This window comes from Rhinatrema bivittatum, chromosome 4 (genome assembly GCF_901001135.1).
Source record: "Rhinatrema bivittatum chromosome 4, aRhiBiv1.1, whole genome shotgun sequence".
NCBI classification, from domain to species: domain Eukaryota; kingdom Metazoa; phylum Chordata; class Amphibia; order Gymnophiona; family Rhinatrematidae; genus Rhinatrema; species Rhinatrema bivittatum.
In genome coordinates, this window is record NC_042618.1 from 193858453 (window position 1) to 193871554 (window position 13102).

General features: G+C 45.9%; 1 protein-coding gene across 1 annotated transcript in view; it reads left to right on the forward strand.

The window, feature by feature from the left end:
• The window catches only part of ALAS1 (5'-aminolevulinate synthase 1), a 37991-nt gene that overhangs the window by 22375 nt on the left and 2514 nt on the right, over window positions 1–13102 (forward strand). Inside the window, 2 exon segments of the mRNA XM_029599473.1 lie at window positions 4575–4843; window positions 10651–10813. Of these exon segments, the coding sequence (XP_029455333.1) occupies window positions 4575–4843; window positions 10651–10813 (432 nt within the window).

Below are 13102 nucleotides of genomic sequence, written 5' to 3' on the forward strand. Positions count from 1 at the left end.
GATGCTTAGAACAATTTCCACTATTTTTCCTGGCACTGAAGTCAGGCTAACCGCTCTGCTTCTATATGGCACCTCACTATCGAAAAGTTCCAAAAACAATTCTGGCAAGAGTGCCAGCTGGTAAAGAGCCTGAGAAATTAAGGGTTAGGATGGAGGTGTAAGCAGAGGTGCGGGGGCAGGGGGAAAGTGATGAGGGAGGAGGCAGCAGCCTGAATATCAGAGGGAGGGTGCAAGGAGGGAAAACAATCCATTTCATATTTTTTTGGCTTTCATGCAAGGATCACAAAAGAAGGTGCAAGAAGCAAGGTGGTCAGTTTTCCAAGGATTTAGGTGCCTAAAAGGTGGGTGGCTGTGGGGGCCAGGTTGGCTAAATCTAGCCAAATGAATAGCAGATCCTAAGAGTTTTAGGTCCCTAAATTTAGTTGAATTTTTAGCTGAAAACTTAGAGATCCATATTGAGTAAGCTGGGGAGCGGGAGAGATATCCAGTTAAAGTTAACGGATAGCACTATTCAGGTATTCAGCGGAACATATCCGGATACACGTTCCACTGCATATCTCCAGCTAAAGTCAGAGTTACCTAGATAAAGTTTTCTGGATAGCTTTAGACCCGCTTTCCACCACAACTAGTCTTACTGGGGTAATTTTACCGGAATTGCACTGAATGTTAGTAGATACTGGCTAAAGTTAAGTGCCCCCAGGATGTCCTGTCATCGCCTCTTTTTTTTTTTAAATCTGGCAAAATTTTGTATAGATAGTCAGTTACCCAGACAAAACTTAAAACAGAGGAAACTTTCTGAAACCAAAGATTTGGGCGGGTAACTTTACCCAGACAAATATTTTGAATATGTCCCTCTAGATATGTATGTAATATTTTAAGCACCTAAGCGAAGCATTGAGCGAGATCAATATTCAGAGGGCTTATCCAGCTTTTAAAGTTAGCCAGACAAAATAGGAGATTTGAATATTTCCCCCTGCTCACCAGCTACATTTTATTCAGGCAAATTATACCTGCATAAAATGTAGCCGGATAAAAAGAGATGACGCTGGAGGCTTTCCCAGGATATGGTTAAACTTGATCCAGCCAGGGCTTGCTGGATAAAGATATCTAGATAACTCAGATTAGTCAAATAGTTGTCCTACCATTATGTGGAATAGCAAGATAGGCTCCACTCCTCTTGTTGTCCAAGATTTTTAAAAAAGAACATTGTACTGGTGAGTGCCTGATAACACTGCCTCCTACCCTACCAAGTTAAACGAATCAATACAAGGTAGCCTGTGAGCACCCAAGTCCTCTTCCTTAAAAAAAAGAAAACACAAGGCACCAAATCCTCATCCCTGACCACTCAGAAGTGCCAGGAACCCCAGCCAGTCGCGTACTAAGTGCCGGTACAGCCACCATGTGCTGGCACTTAGTATTAATTGATTCATTCACTTCCCTCTGGGGCAAATCGGCCAATCCCCTTTCAGAACCCACTGAAAGGGGAGGAGCCAATCTCTGGTCAGCACTGAGTTCTGAATAGGGATTGGTTGCTTGACCCGGAGTGAAAAAAAAATAAATTATTAGTTAGTCTTACTAGACTCTGCTTTGTCCTTGTGCCCACAATGGTTCAATCCTCCTATTTCAAACTGCGGCTGCTACGCTCACTTATACGTTTCCCTGAATTCTCTGATTTCTGGTTAGTCACCCAATCTTTGGTTCTCTCTGCACTGGATTACCACGTTCACATCTGAAAGTTCTGCAACTAATTCAGAACCCTGCCGCACGGCTGATCTCTGGCACTCCCACATGTGAACATATCTCTTAAGCTATATGTGTAGTTATGGGAAAGCAAGCATTCCCATAACTACACACCTCAGCCTTGGTTCTTATCCACATCATGAGTAGACTATCCAACCTGATGCCTTCACAGTCCTCCCCTATTTAATTTCCTTACTTTTCGCCCAAGTAATACAAACCCTACTCTCTATACTTGCATCACCCATTTTATGTTTTCGAGGTTATTTCTACCCTGTTAATTGTTTTCATCCAGGTTATTCTTCCCTGTTCATTGTAAAACAAGACTTTGTCTATGTTATTTTGCTGGTTGTATTGTAAACCGAAGTGATAATTAACCTTGTTAATTGAACCTCGGTATATAAAAGTTATAAATAAATAAATATCTCAACTTTGCTGGTGACCTTACACCGGCTTCCTGTGGAGCGCAGGATCGGATTTAAGGTTCTCGCTACTGTCCATAAGGCCTTGCACAACCTAACTCCCCCATGTCTCCAATTTGCCATCCGCCGATGTGCTCCCATGTGTGCCCCTCTGCTCCTCGTCTCAGCACCTCCTTGAAGTGCCTACGATGAAACATGCTCACCTGCCTTCTACCAGAGAACGCATGATTAGTAGAGCTGGTCCGATCCTATGGAATGAAATGCCCGGGGAGCTTAGAGCTGAAAACAACCCTGCTTTGCTTTAAGAAACAACTTAAAACTCACGTTTGCCTCGGCTTTTCGCAAAAGGCAACGCCAACTGTGGTCTAGGACCCTTGAAGCTTGGTTACTCAGACACGTTTTGTTTCTTGTTGGCTCTGTTCTGCTGTATTGTTTGCTGCTATGTTTGGGTCTTCATTGCTGTTTGATTATACTTTTATGTGCGTGTTTTCTATTGCCTGCTGAGATTTGTGGATCAGTGGGACAGACATTTTATACGTAAATAAATGTCAGCTGTACCGGCACTTACTATGCAGCCCAAGGGAGGACAGAAGAGTACTGCTTCCTCTGGCTGGGGTTCAGGTACACCTCTGGGCTCGGGGGTGGGGATTTGGCACCCCCACATAACTTTTAGGTAGGGGAGGGGGAGATTGGGCACCTTTACCTGGATAAATGCCGTTGAATATCCTGGTAAAATTATCTCGGTAACTTGGACGCTTACCAGACTTCTGGGCTTTTTTTTTTTTTTTTTTTGAGAACTGGGTGGCATGCAGTATAGAAAAAAAGGTAGTGACGGTGAGAACATGGAGATGATTTAGGAGACCGAAAGCCAGTGATGGGAGAAAATGAGGAGAAACCTGGATTCACTCGAGGTAGTCAATGCGTGCCTGGGTAGGGGACTGAAGAACAATTAGTTCCTACTTTGAGCGACTGGTAGGCACACAAGGCTGAAATTTGCTGGCTGTCCTCTGGTGCCGTGAGCTCCTGAAGCCATCTACGCTGACTCTTTGCCCTTTTAGCCTGGCCAGGAGTCAGGCAGGCAGCTTGGCACAGAGCAAGTACTGTCAAGAATGTTTGCTCTGTCTAACGCCAACCTGGCTTCCTCATGTCTCATGTATTGGAAGATTGAAATGGGGGCAAGGCTAGGCATTAAGCTTTGGGGGAGGGGGGGGGGTTAACGGAAGCAGAGTAGGTTGTCTTTCTTTCAGCCTTTCAACTTAATTTGCTGAGCCATAGAAATCCTGTTTAATATCTTCATTTACAGTTGCACTGCTGATCAAAAGGTTGCACAAGCTGTTGTACCCCCTTGAGATTATATTGAAAGCTAACATTTCTCATTAAAAAAAAATACCATTTCTCATAAAATGGTATGCAAACAAAAGTCTTGTTTTGTTTGCATACCAGGGTCACCCCCTCCCTTCTCTGAAGGATTTATCCCTGCTGGGCCCTGTCGGGGACGCTTTCAGGCTGGAAACTGACCTCCGACAGAGGTCGGCCAGGAACAGAGCACCACAAAGATGAAAATTCTGTCTAAAAATAGTGACATTGCCTTTGTAGGGTGGGGGGGGGGGTGGTGCGGGTGCCGTGCGACAGAGGAGTCTGGCAGCCGTTGAACATTTCAGCCAAGCTGACCTTCTCAGTGGGTGCTGAAACGCTGCTCTACGACCCGCTGTTGTTACTCTTGTTACCCGGTGACCTCTCTGGAGAGCTGCAAACATCTGGAGCTGTGGGCTGGGGGGGGGGCCTGTGAGTGGGAGGGCAGCGAGTGACAATGCAGAAGTGAAGCTAACGGCTTTGCTTGTCTGGCTGTAAATTAGCAGGAACACTTAAAAGTTGGGATTTCCTGTCTTTATTATGTCTGTAGGAAAGAGGAAGTTAAAGCAACAATGATTCTAGCGTTCAGTTTTGTTCTTTTTTTAACTGAAAAATACTGATTAAACATCCCCAATACAAAAAAAAAAAAAGAAAGAAATGGGTGTATATGATATAAACCCCATAATCCCCAATCATGTTCAACATCCACTGCTTCCTCCCCTCCTACTTCCACTCGCATCTCACTCTCCCGCCCCCGTCCCCGGTACAGCCACTGCCAATTCTGGCGCCTCGCGGCTCTCGGTGAGTTTGAGCCACACAGAGCCAGCAGCAGCTGTACCAGACGCAGTGCTGGTGGTGGGAACCGGAGAGTGAGCGCCCGAGTAAGATGGGAAAACAGAAGGCGCCCAAGAGAAAATGTCAGTCATTAGCCAGTTGCGCAACATTTTACAGAAATCTTGACGAGCAGAGATTTGAATGTCTGTCCATGAAACTCTGTAACAGCCGAAAAAAAACAAACAAACACATTTGCCAGTACAACGTGATGTGTTTCTGTGTTCCCAGGCAAAGCTTTTGGTTGTGTTGGAGGCTACGTGGCCAGCACCGGCTCTTTGATAGACACCGTTCGATCTTACGCCGCCGGTTTCATCTTCACCACCTCTCTGCCCCCCATGCTCTTAAACGGCGCCCTGGAATCCGTCCGGACCTTGAAGAGTGAGGAGGGCCAGACTCTGCGGCGGCAGCACCAGCGCAATGTCAAGCTCCTGAGACAGATGCTGATGGATGCCGGGCTTCCTGTGGTGCACTGCCCCAGCCACATCATTCCCATCAGGGTAACGATCGATTGCCATCGCGGTCTCGCTGTTCCACTCAGGAGTGTTATGAAATTGCACCCCTCTACCGAGATCCTTGTTCAAAACCAGCTTCTTGTACATGTGAAAAGGGATCTCTGATCCCCCTTGTGGTGCAATCAGAAAATATTAAGAACCCTTCGCGTCCTCCACATTTTGGGGCAGATTATCAAAGGGTTACGTGCGTAAGATACGTGCGTAAGATACGTGCGTAACCCCCGAAAAGCTGCCCCTTCGACCCCCTGCATGCACTGAGCCTTTCTTGCATAGGCTCAGCGGCATGCGCAAGCCCCAGGACGCGCATAAGTCCCGAGGTTTTCCTGCGGGGCATGTCGGGGGGGCGTGTTGCGGCCGGTGCGTCATCGGGGGGCATTCCGGGGGCGGGGCCGCGGGCGTGGTTCTGGCCCAGGGGCATTCCGGGGGCGTGGCCGCGGCCTCTGGACCATAACATGGCGCGCCGGCAGCCGACCGACGCGCGCAAGTTACGCCTGCCTCAGGCAGGCATAACTTGTAAAATAAAGGTGGGGGGGGGAATTAGTTAGGGCTGTGGGGTGGGTTAGATAGGGGAAGGGAGGGGAAGGTGGGGGGGGGGCTGGAAGGAAAGTTCCTTCCGAGGCCGCTCCGATTTCGGAGTGGCCTCGGAGGGAACGGAGGATGGCTGCGCGGCTTGGCGCGCGCAGGCTGCCGATTTTTGCACAGCCTTGCACGCGCTGACCCTGTATTTTATAACATGTGCATGGCAGCACGTGCATGTTATAAAATCGGGAGTAGATTTGTTCGCGCCGGGTTGCGCAAACAAATCTACTCCCGCGCGCACCTTTTAAAATCTACCCCTTTGTTACATTACAGCCTTATTCTAAAATGGATAACATTCATTCTTTTTCCGTCCTCAGCCTACACACAATACCCCAGAATGACAAAGCAAAATCAGGTTTGTCAAAATTTGTGCAAATTAATTAAAAAAAAAAAAAACTCCTCCTAATCACATTTACATAAGTATTCAGACCTTTACTCAGTACTTTGCAGCGATTACAGCCTCAAGTCTTCTTGGGTATGATGCTACAATCTTGGTACACCTGGATTTGGGGATTTTCTCCCATTTTTCTGTACAGATCATTAGAACATAAGAAAATGCCATACTGGGTCAGACCAAGGGTCCATCAAGCCCAGCATCCTGTTTCCAACAGTGGCCAATCCAGGCCATAAGAACCTGGCAAGTACCCAAAAACTAAGTCTATTCCATGTAACCATTGCTAATGGCAGTGGCTATTCTCTAAGTGAACTTAATAGCAGGTAATGGACTTCTCCTCCAAGAACTTATCCAATCCTTTTTTAAAACCAGCTATACTAACTGCACTAACCACATCTTCTGGCAACAAATTCCAGAGTTTAATTGTGCGTTGAGTAAAAAAGAACTTTCGCCGATTAGTTTTAAATGTGCCCCATGCTAACTTCATGGAGTGCCCCCTAGTCTTTCTACTATCCGAAAGAGTAAATAACCAATTCACAACTACCCGTTCTTGACCTCTCATGATTTTAAACACCTCTATCATATCCCCCCTCAGTCGTCTCTTCTCCAAGCTGAAAAGTCCTAACCTCTTTAGTTTTTCCTCATAGGGGAGTTGTTCCATTCCCCTTATCATTTTGGTAGCCCTTCTCTGTACCTTCTCCATCGCAATTATATCTTTTTTGAGATGCGGCGACCAGAATTGTACACAGTATTCAAGGTGCGGTCTCACCATGGAGCGATACAGAGGCATTATGACATTTTCCGTTTTATTCATCATTCCTTTTCTAATAATTCCCAACATTCTGTTTGCTTTTTTGACTGCCGCAGCACACTGCACCGACGATTTCAATGTGTTATCCACTATGACACCTAGATCTCTTTCTTGGGTTGTAGCACCTAATATGGAACCCAACATTGTGTAATTATAGCATGGGTTATTTTGCCCTATATGCATCACCTTGCACTTATCCACATTAAATTTCATCTGCCATTTGGATGCCCAATTTTCCAGTCTCACAAGGTCTTCCTGCAATTTATCACAATCTGCTTGTGATTTAACTACTCTAAACAATTTTGTGTCATCTGCAAATTTGATTATCTCACTCATCGTATTTCTTTCCAGATCATTTATAAATATATTGAACAGTAAGGGTCCCAATACAGATCCCTGAGGCACTCCACTGTCCACTCCCTTCCACTGAGAAAATTGCCTATTCAATCTTACTCTCTGTTTCCTGTCTTTTAGCCAGTTTGCAATCCATGAAAGGACATCGCCACCTATCCCATGACTTTTTACTTTTCCTAGAAGCCTCTCATGAGGAACTTTGTCAAACGCCTTCTGAAAATCCAAGTATACTATATCTACCGGTTCACCTTTATCCACATGTTTATTAACTCCTTCAAAAAAGTGAAGCAGATTTCTGAGGCAAGACTTGCCCTGGGTAAAGCCATGCTGACTTTGTTCCATTAAACCATGTCTTTCTATATGTTCTGTGATTTTGATGTTTAGAACACTTTCCACTCTTTTTCCTGGCACTGAAGTCAGGCTAACCGGTCTGTAGTTTACCGGATCGCCCTTGGAGCCCTTTTTAAATATTGGGGTTACATTTGCTATCCTCCAGTCTTCAGGTACAATGGATGATTTTAATGATAAGTTACAAATTTTTACTAATAGGTCTGAAATTTCATTTTTTAGTTCCTTCAGAACTCTGGGATGTATACCATCCGGTCCAGGTGATTTACTACTCTTCAGTTTGTCAATCAGGCCTACCACATCTTCTAGGTTCACCGTGATTTGATTCAGTCCATCTGAATCATTACCCATGAAAACCTTCTCCATTACGGGTACCTCCCCAACATCCTCTTCAGTAAACACCGAAGCAAAGAAATCATTTAATCTTTCCGCGATGGCCTTATCTTCTCTAAGTGCCCCTCTCAAGTGTCTCCTCTCAAGCTCTGTCGGGTTGGATGGGCAGCGTCGATGGACAGCTATTTTCAGGTCTCTCCAGAGATGTTTGATCGGGTACAAGTCTGGGCTCTGGCTGGGCCACTCGACATTCACAGACTTGTGTCGAAGCCACTCCTGCATTGTCCTGGCTGAGTGCTTTGCCTTGTTATCCTGTTGGAAGGTGAATCTTTGCCCCAGTCTGAGGTCCAGAGCACTCTGGAGCAGGTTTTCATCAAGGGTCTCTCTCTTCTTTCTCCGTTCATCTTTCCCTCAATCCTCAATAGTCTCCCAGTTCCTGCAGCTGAAAAACATCCCCACAGCATGATGATGCCACCATCATGCTTCCCCGTATTTGGTAGGTGATGAGTGGTGCCTGGTTTCCTCCAGACATGATGATTGGCAATTCAGGCCAAAGAGTTCAATGCTGGTTTCATAAGATCAGAGAATCTTGTTTCTCATGCTCTTAAGGCCTTTAAGTGCCTTTTGGCAAACTCCAAGTAGGCTGTCATGTGCCTTTTACTGAGGAGTAGCTTCTGTTTGGCCACTCTGCCATAAAGGCCTGATTGGTGGAGTACTACAGAGTTGTTTGTCCTTCTGAAAGGTCCTCCCATTGCCACAGTGGAACTCTGGAGCTTTGTCAGAGTGACCAAGGCCTTTCCCCCCCCCTTGATTGCTCAGTTTGGGTGGGCGGCCAGCTCTAGGAAGAGGCCTGGTGGTTCTGAACTTCCTCAGCACAATCCTGGCCCGGAGGTCTACAGACAATTCCTTCATCTTCATGGCTTTGATTTTGCTCCGATATGCACTGTCAACTGTGGGACCTTATATAGACAGCTGTGTGTGCCCTTTCAAATCGTGTCCATTCAATTGAATTTACCACAGGTGGACTCCAGTCAAGTTGGAGAAGCATCTCAAGGAAGATCAGTGGAAAAAGAATGCACCTGAGCTCAACTTTGAGAGTCATAGAAAAGGGTCTGAATACTTAATTAAATGTGATCTTTCAGGTTTTTTTTTGTTTTGTTTTTTTTAAATTAATTTGCACAAATTTCTACAAACCTGATTTCACTTTGTCAATATGGAGTATTGTGTGTAGACTGAGGAGGGAAAAATGCATATTATCCATTTTAGAATCAGGCTGTAACATAACAAAATGTGGAAAAAGTAAAGGGTTCTGAATATTTTCTGAATGCACTTATCTTCTGAATTATTGGCGTAGCAAGAAGACAAGTGAAAGAGGATAAAACACCAACTTAAAATAAACAGTTTTGATCTTTTTTCGTACTTTGACAGAATACCCAGCAACACTGATTTACATCACATGTGTGCAGATGGGCTGATACCTACATCAGTCTACTATAAGATTTAAAACAAGATTTTTTTGCATTTAGGACAGTGCTGATATGTAAAGCTGTGAAATGGCATATGGGCTCATGACCAGTTGTGAAGTTTTGTGGGTCATTTTGTAGTTTACATTTACAGGTAGATATTTTGGATGGGTTTTTATTAACTAGTCAGTACGGGTCCATTATTAAAAAATAAATGCTTATTTAAGTTAACCAGATAAGACTGATCCAGTTAACTTAAATGGGATATTCAGCAGCACAGCGATGCTGCTGAATATCTGTGTATAACTGGATAAGTTAAATCCGGCTAAGTTAGACTAGCTCGATGGCAGGTCTTACTTATCCAATTAAGTTAACCAGTTACGGCCGAATATCGGCATCCGGTTGATTGTCTACGTAGCTCCACCCAATCCACTCATTCCCTGCCCACTGACTTATCCGGATAAGTGGTGGCTGCTGAACATAGCGGGTTACTTATCTGGCTAACTAGCATTTCAATATTGGCATCTATAATAAGACACCAGCTGATATTTTATTTGGCAGTGGGCTCATGATATCTTTATAGGAGATGCAGATATTGAAATCAGGGAAACCTGGTGTTTCTGTTGTTGTAATCAATTCGGAGTGTTCTGAATCAATCTGAACATTCAATTTAATTTTTTCTTAAATTAACAAAATGTTAAAAGGAATGCAATTCCGGCCATCTTTTCCCAACCTTTGGAAGATTTTTGTAGGGCATCTCAGCAGTGTTGTGCAGCTGTTGAAGTGGCCGACTCTTACGGGCTGGTACAGTAAAGTGCGCTGTGCTGAGCGCACTGTTTAACACGTGGTTGGACGTGCGTTTTCGACGGGCGTCCACTACCCCCTTGTACTGTAAGGGGTTTAGTGCGTCGATAACGCATGTCCATCCCCCCCAAAACTATTAGTGCTCATCACATGCAAATGCATGTTGATGAGGCTATTAGTTATGCACCCGGGATATCGAAATAAAAAATGTACTTTTGCTGCAGATTTTATGCTCAGAAATGAAAGCCTGCAAAAGGGCAGGCGTTAATTTCTGAGCAGCCCGAAAAAGTGTACAGAAAAGCAGAAAATACTGCTTTTCTGTACACCCTCCGACTTAATATCCTAGCAATATTAAGACAGAAGAACCAAAAATGTGCTGGCCGGTTTGGTTAGGAAAACGGACGCTCAATTCTACCTTAAAATTGAGCGTCGGTTTCCTGAACTCACTGACGGCCACCTCTCCTGGATTTCCTCTAATAAGGAGGGGCTAGGGATGTGCTATTGCCCCTAGTGCCTCTTTTTTAGCGCTACCCCCTCATTTAAATACAGGATGGTGTGCCCAGGAGAGATGGCCGGGCGCCCGTTCTCCCTGATTCTTATCGTATCTGCCTGTGTGTGTGTGTGGTCAGACTGCATGTAGCACGTCATGTCAGTGTGCCAGGAAGCAATGCTGCTCTTCCCTCAATTTCTCTTTCCCTCTGTTTAGGTGGCGGATGCCGCTAAGAACACAAAAGTGTGCGACGAGCTGATGAGCAAACACAGCATCTACGTGCAAGCAATCAACTACCCCACGGTGCCCCGGGGAGAGGAACTCCTGCGCATCGCCCCCACCCCACACCACACCCCCCAGATGATGACCTACTTCCTCGGTAGGTCTCTCCGTGAAAACCTTTCTGCTAGCGCACGGGGGGGGGGGGGGGGGGAAGATTTTTAAAGTTATGCGCGGGCGTAGATTTGTTCGCGCAACCCGGCGCAAACAAATTTACGCCCGATTTTATAACATGCGCGCGCTACCGCGCACATTTATAAAATCCAGGGTCTGCGCGCGCAGGGGGGTGCACAATTGTGCAACCTGCGCGCGCCGAGCCGAGCAGCCTGCTTCCGAACTTTTATTCCGGCCCCCCCACCTTCCCCTCCCTTCCCCTACCTAACCCATCCCCCAGCCGTAACTAAATCCCCCCCCCCACCTTTGTTCAGAAAGTTACACCTGCCCGAGGCAGGTGTAACTTGCGCGCACCAGCTGGCTGCCGGCGCGCCATTCCCTAACTCGGGGGCTGGTTTGGAGGCCTCGGCCACGCCCCAGGAACGCCCCCGAATGCCGTGCCGCCCCCGACACGCCCCCAAGCAAAGCCCCGGGACTTACGCGCTTCCTGGGGCTTTGCGCGCACCGGCGGCCTATGCAACATAGGCGCGCAAGTCCCCTGCGCGCGTAAATCCGGCTGGATTTACGCGCGCAGGGCTTTTAAAATATGCCCCAGGGCTTTCAAGACTGAAGGAATACCTTGCTAGTTGCTGAACTTGGTTAACACCTGTTCCTTGCCTTTCTGGCACTGTTACATTTGGATCTTGTTTATACGGAGTGCCGGAAAAGTCACTGTGCACCTTGTGTTCATCAAGGAAATCCCTATTAATAGAAGGAGGAAGGATGCCAGTTCATCTCAGTTATCGGGGTAACTGCGGAGTTGGTTTTTATTTGTTCCACACAAACCTTCCCTTTGCAAATTGCCCAAGTTAGAATGGGCCCGCTGAGGTCTACAGCTGCTTTTTCTGCAGGTATTTTTTCCAACCAAAACTGTGTATAGAGTTGTGAAACTCCAAAACACTCTGAGAATGCCTCCACTGTAATGCAGGTAAAGGTTTGCACCTTGTGGGGCTCCGTGTGGGCTTTCATCTGTGGAAAGGGTGGGCAGTTTTCAGACTGGCGATCTTCGCGGGTAAAGCACTTTTTTTTTTTTCCTTTTTTTTTATCTGCGGGAAATGGTTTTGAAATTGCCCTCAAAAAAAGACTGAGGTAAGCCGAGAAAGTTACTGGAGGTCACCGTAAGTTTCAGACATCACATAAGCCATTTTTCACGCCCTGGGTGGGATTTGCATAGGTGCACTGGGACTCCTTAATCAGCAGGTGAAATTTTCAGAAGAAAAAAAATCAAAACCCTGCTTGGATTTACTCTTTGGCCAAACCTTGTACTTGAGAAAGTGGGTCCGAAAGCAAGATGGCTGAAATCACGGCAGAGGGAAAGCCTATCCCTTAGCCAGTATTGATGTGCACTAGCATAAACTAAACACAGCTCTGGATATAAAGAGTGGAACTGGTCGTTTGTTTTTTTTCCCATTCTGACAGCAGGTGTGTGCCACGAGGGAAAAGGCTCGTACGGGACCTGTGATATTTGTAAACATTATAAAAAGTTGACAGATAGCACAGGTAAACTGTCTGGTTTCAGCCATGTTGAATTGTAGAGCTCTGTGCAGGAGTTCTTCGCTTCTTGGAGGAACACGAGCCCCCTTTTTTTTTTTTTTTTTTTTTTAAAAGGATGGTTTCCCCTGTAATTCTGAAGTTTTTGCTTCGGGCGCTCATCTGCTTCTTGCCGGCTCTGTCAGAGAGAGGCTGTGAGACCCAGATCTCCTGGTACAGCCCAGCAGAAGTGAGGCGGGGAAGAAATGGTTTCCTAGGACCAAAAATATTCCAGAGAAAATGAGCTTTTTGAGGTGGTCCTGCTGGCTCGCGTGAGGCCCATGTGCTGCTGTTGAATGATTCTGCCACTCGCACTCACAAGATGTCAAATTAACAGAAAGCCTATTGGATGAGATGTTCTGAGCGCTGCTGTCCCAGTTGACCTTCCATTGAGTGGATCCCTATGATCAAGCCCAAGAGGGATCTTAGTCCTGATATACACTATCCCCCAGTATTTTGAAGGAAAATGGAGTTTAATCTAAAAAGCTGTTTTGCATCTTTGCTGCTGTGCACCTCTTTAAATTGTGAAACCATACAAAAATGTGCCAGAATTTCAAGTTCACTTTTTTCAAATGCTTCTAGAAGCAAAAGATGGAGGTAGTAGGAGTGGGGAGGAGGCAAGCTGTGTTTTGGTATATGTGTTGCTGCTCTTTATATCTGCATTGAGGGTTATGTTTTCAGAAAGGCATCAGACTCTTTAGCCCAC